The sequence below is a fragment of the Rhodnius prolixus genome, unplaced genomic scaffold, assembly GCF_049639745.1.
Source record: "Rhodnius prolixus isolate KJV_2025 unplaced genomic scaffold, Rpr scaffold_2, whole genome shotgun sequence".
Lineage (NCBI taxonomy): Eukaryota > Metazoa > Arthropoda > Insecta > Hemiptera > Reduviidae > Rhodnius > Rhodnius prolixus.
In genome coordinates, this window is record NW_027411592.1 from 31,022,090 (window position 1) to 31,041,892 (window position 19,803).

Sequence of the window (19,803 nt, forward strand, 5' to 3'; positions counted from 1 at the left end):
AAAAAAAAACTAGGTAAATTTAATCTTTATGGTTGAATATCTCGGCAACGGTTTGAAATATAGCAGTTAGATTAACTGCATTTTCATCATTTTTGTAATACTTTTAAATTCAATAGTCAAAGTGGGTGTCAAAAGAAAATAGCCACTTTCTACCACAGTTTTAAGGTGTAAGGCGAAAATAAAATAAGTAAAATACTAACACCATAAACTAGAGCGAAAATACTTCAACAAACTTTATGTTCGCTTTTATTATCTTACTTTCTTTAACAGTTATTTTTAAAAGGGGTCCCTTTAAATGGGACACCCCTTTGTGTGAATATAAATTTTGGAGAATTAAATAAAAATCATTGGAACTTTAATACAAATGTATATTTATACTACAACTGCATTTTCTTTATAATGAGCACTTTTCGATAAATAAGAAGTCATTGCATCTCAATATCAATTAATCAAAATATTAGCACTTCAATTTTGCAATAAAATGTTAATTAAATTCTTGTTATTACATCTATAAATCACAACAAGAATATATTTGAAGTCATGGTGCTCAAAAATAAAATTTCAAAAATAAAAACAAAATATTTTTTTCCATAGTTTCTAACTTTATCTTATAATAATGCGTACAATATTTACATTTAGTGTTCCATATAATCTATACATACATATTCAATGAAATAAAAATATATCTTCTTAGGTAAAAACAAATGAAAAACTTCTGCGAACCAGAAAAGTAACTAATGTAGCCAATCATAAAATACAGTTCCCTTGTTTGAGTAATTACTATGTATTTACAAATTTTTTACAAACATTGAAGAGTTATTGCAGCAATGATACTTTTACAGTTCTCCCTCTAAGTTGGGTATATGCGAGTTGCCTAACCGCTCTCATGGCTTCAGAAGGATTTTTTAAACAAACTCTTGCATCACCGGTGGGCCGTCCTCTTTCATCGAACCTTCTAATTACATCTTCATGTTCGACCTCAAAATCATTAAATAATCCTATAATCTCTTCAATATCTGCTCTGAAATGTAAATTTTCAAGTGCTACAACACATCCTGGTTTCCCGAAATTTTCTACTACATCGCCGTCAATGTAAGGTCCTACAGGGCCAGGACCTCCTCCTCTTGGTGGCCTAGGTCCTCCCATTGGACCACCCATTGTTGGATCACCACCGCCGTTTCCTAAAAGAGGTGGTGGGCCTCCACTAAATCTTGATCGTCCTCTAAGTCCACCTCTTCCCTCTCCACCTCGCCCTCCTCTCATATTTCCACTTCCACCAGAATCTCCGCTCATCCTGGAATTATATCTCTCATTCATCCCGTAATTTCCCCTATTTCCTTTATCACCTTTCTGAAATCTTTCATCGCCACCAAAAGGTGTTCTATCAGGCCCTTTCTCTTCATGACTCATTCTGTACTGATGATACTGCGGCGGTAAAGGTAATAATGGTGGCAATGGACTATGCTGATATGGCACAGGCATTTTCCACTGTCCTGTAGCCCTAAGAAATTGGTCCTGTTGGACTTTTTCGACGGATACAACAAAACGCCCCATATTAGCTCCGTTTTTCGAAACAGCTTTATCTGCTTCTTCGTCAGTTTCAAACTGGCAGTATGCTTCGCAATGAGATCCTTGCCCACCATTGTCTGGCATCAAATGTATGTTCAATGGAGCAACTCCAAGTTCTGAAAAAAAATCTAAAATATCTCTTTCAGTGCATTGAGAGGGTAAGCCCTTGATTAAAATTGAATTGGACATTTCAAGCCTATCCATTCGATCCTGTTGCCTATCCATTCGCCCCATTCTTTCTTGTCTATCGGGCCTCTCCATCCTGTCTGGTCGATCCATTCTGTCTTGTCTGTCCATTCTGTCCTGTCTGTCAGATCTAGGTTCTCGATCAGTTCTGTCTGCCCTTTCTGATCTATCACCTCGAGCAGATCTAGGATCCTGTCTTCCTTCTTGCCTTGGATCTTGCCTTTTGTAATCTAACGCTGGATTTATCCGATACGGATCCTGAAATTTTCTTTCTCTACCTCGGTCTCTCCTATTTTCTTTTGGCCAAACAACATCATTTGATTCTCCATTGTCGATATCCATATCAACAGCTTTCACAATTGCATCTTTTTCAGGTTTGAAATTATCTACTGCAGCTCTGTACAAATCATCTCGCAAATGCATAACCTCTACTATATTGCTCCTTACTTTTTTACCGTGTTGATTAAGAGCAGATTTCTTTTGTGAAGCGTTGTTAAATTTTACATAGGCAATTCCAGTTCGGTTGCCTTGATTGTCATTTATCATTTTAATGCCATCAGATGGAATAGTAAGGCCATCAAATAATTTTTTAAGATCAATATAAGAAGCATTTAATGGTAACCCTCTAATTTCAACACAAGCGTCTGCATCGGTAGTGGACGAGTCATGATTTGAATCAGTGGGTTGTGCCATCATTCTCCACATTGGATCGAATCCTTCAGGATGAGAAGCCGGTGCTGAATAGATAGCTTGAGCTGGAAAGGTAGGAGGTGGGAAGGTAGACAAAGGCATATCAGACATGAGCAAGGGTGGTCGCTGAAGAGGCATTTGCGAGGGATCAAGTGATACAGGCATTGGACCCATCGGCCCAGCCATTGGTGGCCAGCCTTCTCTACCTCTCATCGGAGGCATACCTGGAAAATTGCTCATAGGCGGCATTTGAGGGTGCCCTGGAAACTGACGTCTTTCTTGATCTGCAGAAAAATTAACTGCAGATTGCTGCATAGTTGACTGGACATCCTTACCATTTTGTTGCATTTGAAGTAGCATTTGAGGAAGAGGCGGGTCAGGAAGAAGAGCTGGTTTAGGATGCGGCTGTGTTGCCGGTGGCTGCTGACTCTCCCAAGATTGATTGCCTTCATTTTTACTCCCGGAAGAATCATTTTTCTCTACATCACTGTCTCTAGAATGCCTACCTCCACGGTGATCATCTTTACTCTCTCCCCTGGATCTTTTCCGATCTCTTGACCTACTCCTACGATTTCTATACCTGTCCCTACTTCTGCTTCGATCTCTTCGACGCCTATCACGATCTCTATCTCTTCGATCCCGACCTCGAGATCTATCTCGTGTACGATCTCCTTCTTTTGATCTTCCCCTTGCTCTACTTCTATCACGACTGGACGATCTATCTTTTCTATCACGCCTATTATTAACATCATCATCTTTTTCTTTAACTCTGTATCCTTCTTCTTGCGTTAATTCTTTGGTTTCATCATTTGGTGTCACCGCTTGATTAGATTGAGTAATGGGCTGGGATGGCTGTGGATTCGCTATCAGTGACTGCAGTTTAATGGCTTGCTGCCTTGCTTGTTCTATAATTTTTAACATTTCTGTTCTGGAGCTGAGAAATAATTTTATTTTAATTTCTTTCAACTTTCCTCCATCAAGTAACATTGCTTGTCGAGCGTCTTCATCAGTGCTGCAATAATAATTTATCGTTAAAAAAATTAATCAAGGAAACTTAAGATACACAGAATATTTAATTAACATTATTAAAGAAGAATCTTTAATCTAAATATATTACAAACCATACTTCAGTAAATACGAGGATATGCGCATACATACTCTCACTCATATTTATAACATAAAATGAGAGAGGGTGTGTTAGACAGAGTACAAAATGCTCTCAGAGAAGGCAATGAATTTTGAAATTCTCTGTGGTTTTAATCAATTAATATATGTATCTTTTCCAAAAGTACATCATTATAAAGCCGATTTTATCGAAACAAGGTCATGTTAAAGTAGTGTTGGCGAAAATGCTTCTGTTCTGTTCATCGTCAGCAAATTTTGCTTTCGAATAAATATAATCTAAGAAATGCATATTTTATCTAATTTCATTTTTTGTTTTGGCTCCCCATACTATCGTGAATACGTAAGTTCAGAAAACAGACAAATAATTTAAAAGCCCAAATATTAAAGAGAATATTAAAAGAATAAATGATTAGATGAGATTCTCTTCCTGAGAAGTAGTATGAGGCTGCGTGAATTGCTATATCTAAAGCCTCCATTAAATTAGGTTAGATCTCTTAAAAGATTTTTTTTTAGAAACAGCAGCGCATGATGTTTTAGTAGTGGCAAAGTTCCAAGATCTTGCAGGAAAATTTTAGAAATCTGGAAAAATGTATCCACAATAAAAGAGGATATTAACCAACCTTTGTAGATGTAGTTTGCATTGTCGTAATATTCCACGTGAGCTTAATTAAAATTGCTTTTAATGCCTGTAGATAAAATATTGATAATAGCCCAGTTTCTTGTGACGTACGAAAATTTACCAGCATTGTGCATAAATGGCGAAAAATATAAGTTTTATCTAGACAAATGTATAATTTTTGAAAGTGATAATCTTGAACATTTTCAACTGAACCACCTCTGATGGTTAATTTATCTAATGCTTTCAACCTGTGCAATGCAGATAGAGGATTTACGGAGTGAAGGTAATTTAGAGAGACGACTTACAAACCTGCCTCTATTGGATTTAAAATGGAACTGTAGCGAGAAGAAGCTAATATATAGACTAAAAGTGAAAGTTAGTTGAGAGATTGGGTTTTCTATCGGATAAGGTAGGAGTCTAGATCAAGGCACCTCTCTCAAATAATATGTATTTGTAACAATTTTACCTTTCTTTAGTTTTTTTTATTATAATTATTTTATATTTTTGTTTTTTCTTGTCTTTCCATGATGTGATAATTTTAGTTTTATATTAGATTGTGTATATTTAGAACATGTGCAAAAGCAGACTCCTTGCTAAAAAGTTGTAAACAAATAAATTTATTTTTTTCTATTGTTTCGTAGGTTACTATCACCCCACAGATTAACAAACAGCGCAAGATTGTCGACTAGCACATTTCTCGCGGCACACATAATGCATTACGAAGCATTACACGATCTGTTTACATATCATGATCAAAGCTGGCTGTGACGATTTTCATTTGCACGGGTAACCTAAAGACATTTGCGAATCTGCACTCAAGGAAAGTTACTTTTTAAATCCTTTGAAGATGAATTACTGACTTTACACGTATGAGAATTGATTTTTGGTTCTGAATTAAAACATATCCTCAATGAAGTGACTGCAGTTAGGCTTTCTTCAGTCTACTTCTCAGTAACTCAATTACCACCTATGTTTCCTTCCTTTTTCATAGAAATTAGTTCAATGTGGTTTCAGTTTGTAAATTATATTTCATTTATTTATTTGTTAAATTATATCGCAGTCATTGAAAAATTTGTTTGCATTATTGTATTATAAAGACTTGAAATATTTCGACGTGTTTTTGCATTTTTATATTTTCAGGCAATAAATAATACGATATAAAGTGAGGTGACGACCCCCCATGGAGACCGTCAACCAGAGAATGATGTTTAAAACTGGTCAATAAGAGAATTTAAAAAATAAATTATGCAACCCCCGAGAGTCAATAAAAAATATGGTGTGAATATTGACACGTCTCACTCTAGTAAATATTTTCAACTTACAAATTTCTTAATGACAACTCACCCTCTTCTCACTGCACGTTGTTAGTGTAAAAATGTGTTTTACCTGCATAATATTCTAATCATGTACCGTAGCATTGATTTCAAATATTGGAGTTAGATTAGCAGAGAGGATTTCTAATTGTGGGTAGGTAACAAGATAATTAGACTTCGAAATTAATTAGACGATTAGCAGGGCTTGGAGAGACACTGCTATTTTTATTTTTTTGTTACACTGAAGTAGTTTTTTAGCAAGTGCTAGGTTCTGCGAAATTTACAATACTAAGATTCCTTAAATGGATTGCTACATTGGTGAAAAAATTATACTTGGATGAAATGGTTAATAAAGGCGCAACTTTACCAATTAGGTTTCTGAATTTATCGATTTAAAACTGCTGTATCTCTACAATTGAAATGCTCACTGCTTATAAAAATTTGGTGTGCAAGTTTCCTAAAATAATTATAATTTCGTTAAAGATCTGAAGTTTAGTACTAATTAACCTTTAAATCCTTTTACATTTATTTCAAGAAGAAAGCAATATACTTGTCCGAGAGTTTCTATTTTGAATTTTTACACGGAATATCCATCACGCAGTACCCTCAAAAATGATTTATAATGTTTGGTATGTGTTGTGAGCATGTATCGCTTCGATGCAACCAGCCAACACTGCAATAAATTGTTCAAAATACGCCAACCGAAGGCGTACCGAAATTGATTCACCAGTTTTTTAAGATTTCCTTTACATTATTAACTCATTGCATAGGAGTACATCCATAACTTTTATTTGAAACATTTTCCTAGAAAAAATTAGGAATGATGGCCACTTTTAGATGTGGAGATGGTTGGAACCTTCTTCTAAAGGTTCTATAAGCTATTAAATATTAATGGTTCTATAAGCTATTAAATATTAATAAGTATTAAATGTGTAACCAAAATTCCAAATTTAAAGAATTTTAGCTGACTAGAAAGATTTTCAAAAATGGTTCCATTAAAGAGGACACATTGTAAAATACTGAAGTCAACTACAGTTGTGGTATACAATTCAAGAACTTAATTACACAAATTGCTGCCAAAGTGAGTCGTTGAATAAATATTCTCAACAAATTTGTATCTATTTCATTTAAATTCCTGACTTCCCACTAAAAAGTATACTCATAGAATAGTGAACAACTAATCAAAAAATATTCCATGTAAGAAATAATCAATCCTAGTTACAGCTCTAAAGGTATAATAATATTCTAAATTATTTTGTTACTTCAATTATTTTCATTCGAATTTTGAGAAAAATACTACTTTGGTACAATGTTCAATTTGTTTGCTATCTTGCGTATATTTGCTTCTTCCACATATAATTTTGTCACACAGATTTTTAATGCGCCTATTGGAATATATCTCAAATGTTGCAAGTGTATCAGTAGTACTGTGCTGCAATTTTAATCTTTTATTCGAGGTGTTTTATAAGTTTCTGAGGAGCACGAACAGCTTTTTCTCCATTATACGTTTGTTTCAGTCGAGCATCTATCCAATCAGCAACATTGTAATTATGAATGGTGGGATGTTTACCATGAATTAAAAAGCACAATGAATTATGTTTTTTTTATTATGTGTAAAACCTCAAATACTTGGAATGAATACATAAAGACCTACCTCGTAATCAATCGTCTGTGAAGCTTTGAATAACAGATTTCGAATCGATGGCTTGTTCGAGTAGGTCTTACAACATGACCACTAAGTAGTTGGGACAAGATCTCTTGCGATTTTTACTAGTAAAAAGATTGTTAATTTGCAAAACACATTAAAGCCACAGTAATAGAAGTTACGCCGAATTTGAACAGAAATCGAATACTGATTGCACTAGCGACTAATTGTGCCATTTTGCGATGCATAATTAATAAATACAAAACTATTTTAAGATAATACCATTACTATTTTTTGAATATACAATTGATTGTACATTTTTTTAATTCATGTTCAAATCCCCATCATTCTTTTATAATAACCTCGTGAGTTAGCAGTCAAAAAATATTTTGTTTGGCTTATATTTTTTGGAGGAGGGAACCCTTCTTCTATAACTCCACGACCCAATTTATATCAATTCGTGGCTTGTGAATAAAAGTGGGTCCTGTATAATAAGAGGAAAATAAAAGTCCTGGGCAGTGAGTATCTCAATTACTAAATGCAAAAACCCCTTTTAAAAAATAATAAAGTCAGCGGAATTTTGGTGAAACGAAAATTGCAGAAAAATTGTCGAGGAATCAATGAAATTTACAGAAATTACGCCAATAGCCGTGATCAATAGTAGGGGTCACAAATTAGGGTACAAAACTTGAATAAGGTGTTATCTGCCATACACAATATACTTCTAGCCACGGATTATAACCTTTTTGAGCAACCAGTTACTTTCTTATTGGTAGAACTTTTATCACTCAGGATCAGGCAAAAACGACATCCTTGAATTTCCTTAAATACCTTTAGATTTTGAAGAAATACCAAAAGATTATTGAAAGAAGTATTTGTTCCTAATTAGAAAGCAATGCCAAATTCAATAAAGCTGATAAATAATTCATAATACGGAACAAATTCAACTGGGCGGAGAATAAGAAAAGGCCTTCTGGCGTTGCTACCACCAATTTGCGATGTAGATGCCAATAAATACCCATAAATGACATTTGGTAAATCCCTAAACCTCAATAAATGGAAAGGTTTCTCCTGTTGTTACAACTACAAGGGATCTACTTAATAAGCTTGTTTAGGTTGTATTGATTGGGAAAACAAGACCCGCCCCCAATTCTAATATGAAATGCTTATCTTAATTTTTTTTTTTATCTCAGAAAAAGTTCAAATTTATCAAGGCCCTTTAACATCATCAACTTGACAATACCTTTTCATCTAGCGGTTAAATTCAAATTAGAAACGTTTTCTTTTTAAGAACTTAATGTCTACACATCTAACGTCTATGGCCAACACATCTAGAATAGCTTCCTTAATTGTTCTTTCTCTCAAAAAAAGTTTCATTTTTAAAGTCTCTTGAAAGTTTAAGAAAATGGACTAGTGATATTTTGGAAGTAATCTTCTCATATTTAGGCGCTTAGTACTGAATAACCCTCCTAATCAATGGTATAAAGCACTTATCTTTCCAGAGCTATTTTATAAATCATTTCATTGGAGGAGTATTATTTAAAATCGAATATATCATCATATTTTACAAATGTATCATTTCTTCGACGTCTCTTTATAGAATTTTGAAAGTTTTTGGAGTATCATATGTAGGTGCATTGTCGTAAATTACCTATCTTAGTTTAAAGCATTAATCTCTTCAGAGCTATTTGATATCTTTTTTTCTTCTTCTTCTTCTTAGATTACATATCTGAAATTAAATGCTTTTGAGCATGACAATTTAGAGTATTTAGTATTAATAAAAGGAAGAGTATTTTTTTTAAAAAAAAGCGCGAGGGCACTACATTATTATTATTTAAGGGCGCGTCAACTTCTGAGGTTATTGGTGCCCGGTAAGAAGCTCCTAGGAAGAGAAAATCTAAGGGCCAGCTGCTGGATTCGAACTCGGGATCTCAGCGTGGGAATCCAATACGCTAACCGCATAGCTAATCCCTTCCTTCACTACAACACTACATGAATTAATAGTCTGTTACAAAATGTATTTTACAAAAAATGACGCCAGAATCTTCCAAAAATTTAAGGTTTGAATTTGATTTAATTGATGTTTAAGAGTAGAACTTAGGGGTTGTTTTTTTTTTCAGTTAGGAAGTTGGAGATGAACGAAAAGATGTAACACTCATATTTGTGCTTCGTACATTGAAAAATATTTTTCATTTTTTTTTTCTTACCATGTATTACTATCGTCATCCACCAGTTCAATCCAATTTTATAATTTTCACTAAATCCCATAAAGAAAATGATCTTCCTTCTAAACTAGCTACCGTTTTCACTGGAATGCTAACAAATATTTTTAAAAAAAGATATTTCATTTTTAGAAATGATTTCTTCAGTGCAATTGCAGATACCTTATAAAACTAAATTTTTTGTTTATAATTATTGTTGATTAGAAATCAACACATTAATCAATTTCAATCTCAAAAGTCTGTAGTACTAGAAGAAAAATTCAAGACATCAAAAATACAAATTCAGACAGAAAAATTATCGTGAAATTGGCAAAAAATTACTCTACTTTGCTTTGGTATTCTAGTTAATTCTTTCATTTTTTTAATTCACAATTTAATTTTAAACAATGTTAAACAGATTTATATAGTTCAATTCTTTAAAATAAACTTGTTTTCATGCTTGAAAATACTGGCATGTATCCATAATAAATTTGGGAATTGTGAAAAAATGTATGGACTCATTCAAGCAGAATCCTTTTCTCCTCTTATAACAGAACTGTGTGAAGTAATTTCTCAATTTCTAAATGAACAAAAATCTGTTGACTACCAGCATCTTTTGGAATTAGTTACTCATGGAGATATAATATATATTTATTAGCATTCATCAGGTTTTTTTAAATTTTTTATAAGATACGTTCACGCATCCTTATATTAACCAATTAATCTCTCATTCTTTCAGCAAATAAATCGAGGTAATCTGTAAAATCAATCTCTGCAAAATCAACTCACGTTTTGACGTATAAAAAAAAATAATAATTTATGAATGATTTATCAATTTGAAGATTATGATGGTTTTATTTCTAGCAGAATTTTCTTTTGATGGGGCTTATGTAAAAAGTAGTTTATTACCTAAACGAGACAATTATTTACCTCTTTATTACTGGAGTCACACTACAAAATTTAATTAGTAAAGAAGTTTTAAATAAATTTTTACCTTGGAAAATCGGCTAAAATTTTGTAATCTATATATTCTAACAGAAAATTAATTTCAACTTTTTTGCTTATATAACTTTCTACGCGACAAAATTTCTTACAAACTGTCGCCTTAAATTATTCAGAGTTCATGAAGTAAAATGAAATGATAGAAAGCAGGAATATTATTTTTAAAAAATCTTAATCCCACATAAATACCACAAGCATTCTGTTCAATTATAAAAACAACATGCTGGTTTGGTGTTTTATCAGAAATTCCTAATCATAAAAATTAAATTATTTAAATGAAAATATTTTAGTGAATTACCATCTCAATTATCAAAACTATAGATACCCTTCCAACTGAAGATCTATGACAATAATGTATCTCTCATTGTGGTGTTGAACACTATCTTTCATCTTTAATATCGATGCTATTCATAAAAGGTTCAAAACTTTAGACAGACTTACCTTTTCACGTACTTATGATTAAACCATAAGATGTAAAAAGACAAACCCATCTTCTTCTAAATATAAAGACCTCAATTTTACTGAAGTATGGAATTATTTCTCTTATATTTTAAAAAATGTGGTAAATCATCAAAACATTGCTGATGCGAGTACCTGAAAGCAATAAATGCGTCCCCTTGCTCCCCGCCGACTATGTGAACGCCACCTTCTGGAATTGATAAACCACTGAAGTAAGTTCTGATATCTGCGGCATTGGCAGACCAGGGAAGATTTTGCAGCCTTATGATGACGCTCATGTTGATAGTGTCCTTTGAATCCAATACTCCTATTTGAATACAACAGCAAGGTACACGTCATACATCAAAATAAAACAATTATTGCAGTGTTAGATATGATATTAACTAATCATTAAAAATAAAATAAAAACAAAATAAAAAAATTAAATAAAAGTTTAATTTATTGATTTAAGTAAGGATGTTTTAATCAAGATGATATCCTAGATAACTACTATAAAAACTTCACCTTTACTTGAATAATTAGAGAGTTATATCAAAACAGGGCTTATGATGGATGGGTTTTTTTATAGTAAATGAATTGGGTCCTGGACGATTTCCCATTTAGTTTCAAAAGTTATGAAAATAAATGAGATTTTTTTCATAATAAGATGGTCTAACAGTCTCGGTTTCGATTGTCCTTTTACTTACTGCGTCATAAAATTGAAAAGCAACTGTCTGCATAATTGCATTCTTTTTGGCAGTTTTAAACTTCATTATTTAAAAAATTCTATTTCTCAAATGCATCTTTTTTTTCGCTGCAATTTTAATATTTTGCAAATTCACTAATAATGGAAGAATTTCACATACATTGAACAATTTCTTGTAATTTCATTTATGAGATTTTCGATGAATTGTACTTGGAAGGTTTTCTTCTTATTACACACTTACCTCTTCCTTAAGACTGAATTTGAATTCGAATTCTATATTTAAGAACTCTCTTCAACTGAATGAAATACTTCGTTTAAATTTTCATCCTAAAAACTTTAGATGCATTATATTTTTCATATTCTTTTTTTTTTTTATCAAAAATTCCTATCAAGTTGAGAGTTTAGTTGTAACACGGTTTCTGTAATAAATGACTGCCTCACGCTGTCTCCTCACTAGAAAACGTTCTATCTCCTTTTTTGGAAAACTATTTATAGTTCAATAAAATAAAATTTTTAGACCAATCATTATCGCAGATGGTAATTAATTCTGGAATATACTGGCTGTAAAATCACTAATTGTACCAAATGATACAATAATTTTATCTAAACTTTTTGTTTGCTACAATAATTATGTCACTCAGACAGGCATTGTTATTCATTATCTACGATAAATCATTTTTTAAAGATATTGTTACCCTTAAGCGAATGGTGGTCTGTTTGTAGTCAAATACTGCTCTCTGCTTTTACTATCAAAAACCATACAAATAGTAAAGTTGCTTTTTGTCAACTTTTTTTAAGAATAAATCTTCATAATGTTATGCACATTAAATAGAAATATATTTCACAGTAAACTGTATTTAAGTTTGAAATAATGAACTATACGTGGCAAAATGTGGTTTGCTAGAAAGATGATTTGAATCATTCAAAAGGTCACTATGCTATGAAAGATGAATAATGAAGCTCTTTCTGATCTAAGAATGTCTCGCACCAATTCTCCAAAAGCATGAATTTTGAACTGGTCAATAATACTAGTAATATACAAACTTGAATTTCTATTAATTTTATCGCACTTTCAATATAGTATATTTATAAAAAACAAAAATTATTGAATGAGATGTCTAGCGCGATTTTGTTTTCTTTTGAAAGTCATTATGTGTACTTACCTATTCAGCTTAATACAATGGTACAAAGCTGTTTGATTAAATTATTAATTTCAGTTAAACAGTTAAAATAAACATGATCAAATTAAAAGAAATAATAGGTCCCAGAGGAAATTCCAACAATCGTATTTTCCCCCATTAAATACTTTCATTTTCAAGAATCCCCCAAAAAAATTGCCGGTGCTAGTATGGGCCCAATGAGCCGAATTACAACTTCAAAAAGTAAGTAATAACCATTTGGACTTCACACTGCCTAGAAGAAAATTATAAAAACGATTTATTAAGGAAATCATTTTCTTCGTTCGACTGGAAGGATGCGTAGAAAAATCATTGTTTACAGGTCCATCAATGGACGCAAGCTTAAAGTTAAAAATTAATTATTAATAATAGGAAAGCTATTTATTCTGAACAAGCAGAAGCTATTCCTTTTCAAAGAAACCCTAATTAAGGGAAGAAAATTTTTGGAAAATTGGTCATGTTTTGAAAGTAAGTTATCAGGTCCAAAATTTGTAATGATTACTAAAATAGCAGGAATAGTAAGAGTAGTTTCAAATAAAAACAAAAATTAGATTCAAAATCTATTTTAGAAGCGTTCAGCGAAATTAAGAATGGTGAATTAATGCCTTTTTTTCAGGCGGAATATAACGTCCAACTACTTACTTACTCATACGAGATGCAATGGTCAGATTGCTAACTTACCAATCACTAATTTTCTTACGAACAAACTAGACCAAAACCGGGTTTCGAATCGCATAAAACTTAATCACTCCTCAGCTACCGAGGTGCCATGGAAACTATACGTGTGAGGCGGTAGTTTTGACCAGGTTTTGGCGAAGAACTGCAGCAGCATCCCTCTAAACACCCACATTTACAGATTCCAATTTCAATGAAATTTCTTTAACCTAACCTACACATCCGCGACACCTGTTGCCAGTAATAGGAAATAACTTTTTTTTTAAATTGAGGTAATGAAAACAATGAATTTTTAGATCTACTATGCTTTCTAGTATTGTAAAAATATCAAGTGCACCAGCTTTCGTTTAAATAAAATAAAATTGCTTAATATGTTTTTTGCGTTTATGCATCCTGTAATTCTTTTTTGATTTCTTCTTTTAAAGCTGGGCGACACTTGCAGTTTTACTAGATAGTTGGAACGACCGAAATCTCCAATCCCAAACTTCGCATTAGCAAGAATATTTTTAAGATCATTTTTATAAAATACTTTGAACGTTATGATTCATTAATTTTATTTCAAACCTTGATTCTTACAACTGACAGGGTTCAATTCTCTCCCACTTTTAAATGTTAGTGAAATTTCAATTTTTTTTAAATGAAACAGATGAACACCTTACAAACTTTGTCCAAGTAGTTAGTTAATGGTAGAAGAAAGAATTGCGATCGCTTCAAGATTTCAAAATGGAATTTAGAACGAAATTAACGCTTCGTGGTCCCCACAGGATGTTTGCGATATCCCTCTACTGAGAAGTACCACCTCACTAAACGAACTTCAGTTTTAGATTATCTTGAAAATTGTTCCAATGTTTATTTAATGATGGCGTCCTTCTTGCGTACAAGAGAGGGAAAGAGAGTGGTTTGGCAGACCTTTATGTTGCCACATAATTAGTAGGCTTTCTCTTTAAACAATATTAATGCGAAGTTAATGAATTACTAAAATTGCAAGTTTGAAGATAATGGTAAGGTTGGAAATGCTCAACTTTGTCGATTAACAGAACCAAACGCAAACACCAATCAAATAATTATCAAAAAGATATTTGTTCAAAGCACTTCATCTAGATTTCTCAAGTAGAAATCCCAACCCTACTTAAATTTAACAATAAAATAATTCTTGCAAAACGAGAAAATAAATTTCAATTCAGTCATACTACGGGTGTTGGCTGAAAAGTAATGCACACATGCTTGCAGAGAGCGAACGAAGAACTTCAAAAAGCGCGCGAGGTGGCATTTGGAAGTCACATGTCCCCTTATTATGTATGCGCAGTTTTAACTCGCTGCGTTCAGCCAGTGTATTTTTAGACGCCGAAGTATGGACACGTGTACTGTGCTAAGTCACTGCGAGATAAACACCGTGCTGGTATCGACTTTCTTTTGAATATTGTGACAGGGGACTAATCATGGGTCCATCATTACGACCCAGAAGCGAAAAAGCAGAGCACTGAATATCGACATGCGTTTTCTCCTCGTGTTTTGGTATGCTCACCAAGTTTATGTGACCGATTTTCCTGGAACCAGGGGCAACGGTAAATTCTTCTTGGTACGTACAGACTCTAAGAAACCTCCGACGTCGAGTTTGTCGTGTTAGAGGCAACTTGGCACCAATAATCTTGCAACACGACAACGCTCGCGCGAAACTGCAGAGGCTCTAAAAAAACTGAAGTTTGAACCAATTCCACACCTTCCTTATTCCCCGGATATTGCCCCCTGCGATTTTTATTTGTTTCCTCTAGTCAAGAGAGACCTCAAGTGTACTCCTCACTACTCCTCAGACGATGAAGAGAAGGCAGCTGTCAATTCCTGGATTCAAGAAAAGTCAAAAGAATACTTCAGAGACGGTATGAAAAAACTTGTTTCACATTGGGAAAAATGTATTAGCGTTAATGGTGAATACATTGAAAAGCAATACATAATTGTGAAGCTTAAGAATTGTACTTTAATACGAGGGTCGTTTGAAAAGTCCGTGCAAAGTCAGAGAGATAGCACTACTGGCGCGTATCGAGGTTATGTTTAGTTAGTAGCATCTCTTGGAAGAACACACTAAGTTTCAGCCAGATCGGTCTATATCTTTGTGTTTGGCATTCGTTTGAATCGAGGAAGTCGAGTGATTTTCAAAAAATGGACGAAAAAGAATTTCGTGTGTTGATTAAACACTACTTTATGAAAGGTAAAACGCCTCAGGAGACTAAAGAGAAGCTTGATAAACATTATGGTGACTCGGCACCTTCGATTAGAACAGTTTATAAGTGGTTTCAAAATTTTCGGAGTGGCCATATGGGCACAAGTGACGCTGAACGTTCTGGACGCCCTGTTGAGGTTACTACTCCAGAAATCATTGATAAAATCCATGATATGGTGATGGATGACAGAAGAGTGAAGGTACGTGAGATTGCTAGTGCTGTGGGCATCTCGAATGAACGGGTACATAATATTTTGCATCAACATTTGGACATGACAAAGCTATCCGCAAGATGGGTGCCGCGATTGGTCACGCTTGACCAAAAACGAAATCGTGTGAAGTGTTGCAAGGACGGTTTGCAGCTGTTCCAGAAGAATCCGCAGGACTTTAAGCGTCGTTTCGCCACTGTGGATGAAACATGGATACATCACTACACTCCTGAGACCAAAGAACAATCTAAACAATGGGTTACCAAGGGGGAATCTGCGCCAAAAAAGGCGAAGACCGTTCCTTCGGCCGGAAAGATTATGGCGACTGTCTTTTGGAATTCGCAAGGAATAATCCTCATCGACTATCTGGAAAAGGGTAAAACTATTATAGGTGCATATTATTCATCGTTATTGGACCGTTTGAAAACCGAGCTGCAAGAAAAACGCTCACGATTTGCCCACAAAAAAGTCCTTTTCCATCACGACAACGCACCAGCTCACACCTCAGCAGTTGTGGTCGCAAAATTAATGGAAATAGGGTTCCAACTCGTTTCACAACCCCCCCATTCTCCAGACTTGGCTCCCTCGGACTACTATTTGTTCCCCAATATGAAGAAATGGCTGGCGGGAAAAAGATTTTATTCAAACGAGGAGGTGATTGCAGAAACGAATGGCTATTTTTCAGACTTGGACAAATCCTATTATTCGGAAGGGATCAACAAACTAGAGCAGCGTTGGACGAAGTGTATAAGCCTAAAAGGAGACTATGTTGAAAAATAAAAAAGGTTTACTCCAAAAAATTAAGTAGTTTTTATTTTTGCACGGACTTTTCAAACGACCCTCGTATACTTTTCAGCCAACCCTCGTAGTTGAAATATTTGTGTAGAGTTTAATTTTTATTAGCTTTTCTTCTTAAACCGTAAAATGCCAGAAAGTGGTGGCTTTAAAGGCCAGACAGGATGCCTCAGTACAACCTAAAAAGAAATTTCCATGTTCACTTAAATGTGTAGATCTTCATAAGTGGCTTGGTAGGCCAAGTCTCAAAATCTCAAATTTTTACAAAATTTATCAGCGCTTTTTTTTTTCTCCACTCTCCGCTTTTAATCCACATTCAGAAAAGGATAGGTATACTGTTTTGAGTGTTAGAAATTCTGAAGTTCTAAGCCTAACCAAACTTCCATGACCAAAACCACTCAGAAAAAAGGGAAAATTTATTATTTAATTTGATGATTTTACGATCTATTTAGAATTTCTTTCTTTTCTCTGGAAGAAATCAATCGAGTACTTTTTCTTAGGCCAATATTTTGTGAAATTTTATACTTCTTTGTTCAGGGCGACAAAATGTAGTTTTGTTCAACACAATCATTAGGTTTTTATATTGTCAATTTTACTATAGAACTTTTATTATGCTCACTTTGTTGCCCTAATGAAAAAAAATGAATCCCAAGAAATATTGGCCAAGTGACCCAGTGACGTCTTTGGAAAGAAGCTCCGAAACGGAGAAGAATCAAAAACTTCACATCTAATAAAATAAATCTTCTGTAATCCTGCTGCTGAGATAAAATTATTCAATTCATTGATTACAATTCGTTGGAATGTTTTAAAAAACGGGTTCTTCTGTCAAGTCTTATTTTCGTTCCCGCGATCTCCTCACTTTCCAGCCTCTTCCTGCCAACCTAGAGAGTGCCAAAGCGCTGGTTGCTTTCACTCATAATGTCCTCCCGGTAGTGATGCTGAGCTAGCTCGGTGTTACAACATAAATTAGACATCTTGTATTCACACATTTGCAGAGGTATGCGTAATTAACAAATGAAAATGAACAATTTACCCCACAAAAAAAATGCTTCAACGACCCTAGTAACTCCAGAATTACCATTTCATACTATACGAGTTTTGGAATGTAATTATTCTAAAGTTGCAGTTTAAAAAAAAAAAAAAAATGTTAAGCGTTGCAGAACTTCTAAAACCCCTAACGGTCAATTTTCCTGCAACGAATATTTTAAATTGTATTTGTTTTTTGTCTTAAATGAACTGAAGAATATTAATCAAGGTGTAGCAATAAAAACTCAAAATTCTCTTATTGGTATTTGGAAATTAGCCTTTGATATACGTATACATTGTAAAGAAGATCGCATTATGAATTGCCCACCTACAATGACTGCAGTTTCCAAAGTGTGAACCTGAATGCAGCAGTCCAATAATACCGATTTGAAACGGTCGCCTAATTTAGCTTGAAACTTAATGAAGGCGTTTTGTAAACTACTGTCAGATTCAAGATGAAGTTCGGTTGTGTTTAAATAAGAACTTCTATAACAAAACTTTTTTTCAATAAGTCCGCATAAGTTGAGGTAAACTGAAGCTGATCAATACTAATGTTGGAGCTAATGCTCAATTCTTTTGCAAGTAAAAGGAACATGTTAATCACCTTGAAATCATTATTGATGTAATTGTAATATATTTTAATACTACACCTTTCTCCTCCTTACTCCAATTGAAATACTGTTCACTTTTATGGTCAATATTGAAGAAGCTGTTGCAAATTGTTCTATAGATTATATACTTTCAGTAGTTATGAACTTTATCTACGGCTAAAACTACTTAAACGCTTTTACTATACACAGTTCGCGGCGATTAAAGACTTATTTTTTGTTTTAGCATAATCAATTTACAGCTACCTTATCTTCCACCTTCAATCTCAAAGAGTCAGCTCTTTAAATTTACAATAGCTAAAATTGTCATAATATCAGAATATTTCTCTTGAGCCCTAAATACAATCATCTAAATCACCAAATCTGATTCGTATCAGCGTCTGAGTCCCTTCTTTTTAAGACAGGCTGTAAAAAGAATGCATAGCTTATGCATCATGTAAGATGTACGTTCATGAATGTTGAGTTAAAATTTAGACAAGGAGCAATTTGGCTAAGATATGATGAAAGCATATTTTCAATGAATGTAAGGATTTATAGCAAAAAATAAATCACTGAAACATTTTGTTGGTACTCAAACCATTAAAAAAAATTAAAGTAAATTTATTTTTGTAACTTTGCAGACCAACTTATTTGTTGATAAGTTACTGATGATAAAAAATAGAAAATCGAATAAATAAATCAATGTAATTAAATACTTTCTATTAAACCAAACAAAAACAAAAATCTCTGAAGTAGTTTGAATTAAAAAGCATTTGCTGTACAACGAAACGGAATGAAGTTACTGCTCACAAAACATAAACAAAAAAGAATGAGGAATTTCAATGTAATAAGTAGCTAAGAAAGAAAACATAATTTTTTTATAGTGTCAAGAAAATTTTATTAAAATATTACCATCCGAAGCACGTTAGCAGTTTGCATAAGGATCAACAATCATGTGTTAGTTTAACTCACACCGTTACATTAAAATTAATAATTTTCTTAATTGCGAAAGATTTAGACGATACCGTAGTAGTCTTATTAACACTTTTATTTTTTTGAACCAATAAGATTTGCTTTATTTTCCGTCCTAACATTGCACAGTAAATAATAATAATGATCCAATGAAAAAATTTCATCAAGAAATTTTTCTTTAATTTCTGGAGAAAAAAAAATACATTAAAAAAACCTTAATTTGCGGAAACCTCGCAAGCGAATATATCTTTTAAATAAATACATGTTTTATCAATATTAGCTTTTAAATATGCTCGTAAAAATTATCAGGCCAAAACTTGTTACTTCCAATTAGTGTAAAAAAAATGAAGTGTGTATGGAAAGTTTTTTTTTTTAAGCAATAAATTTTAGCAAAAAGAATTAACTTGCAATGTTTCAGATGCCACTTAATTATATAAAAAGAAGTAATAAAAAACATTAACCGAGATCATTAACTGTTTTAGTATAATCCAAACCCTAGGAATTCATGCGTTTAATAGCAATATTAAAAATGATTAATCATATTCAATCAAAAGTAAACTAAGTAAATTTTAAAGAACTATCCAATCCTACAAAGTCGTCAGTGTTCATATTTATACGCACAATTTTTAAATATAAATTGCTAACGTTC

General features: G+C 33.2%; 1 protein-coding gene across 3 annotated transcripts in view; it reads right to left on the minus strand.

The window, feature by feature from the left end:
* Positions 1-347: 347 nt before the first annotated feature.
* LOC141449466 (uncharacterized) overlaps positions 348-19,803 on the minus strand; it is a 31,231-nt gene continuing 11,775 nt past the window's right edge. For all 3 annotated transcript variants that reach the window (XM_074118948.1, XM_074118949.1, XM_074118950.1), the window contains exons 3-4: positions 10,945-11,116; positions 348-3,457 (exon numbers count right to left, since the gene is read on the minus strand). In XM_074118948.1, coding sequence (XP_073975049.1) covers positions 817-3,457; positions 10,945-11,087 — 2,784 coding nt within the window. In that variant the 5' untranslated portion in view covers positions 11,088-11,116 and the 3' untranslated portion in view covers positions 348-816. The remainder of the gene's footprint in view (positions 3,458-10,944; positions 11,117-19,803) is intronic.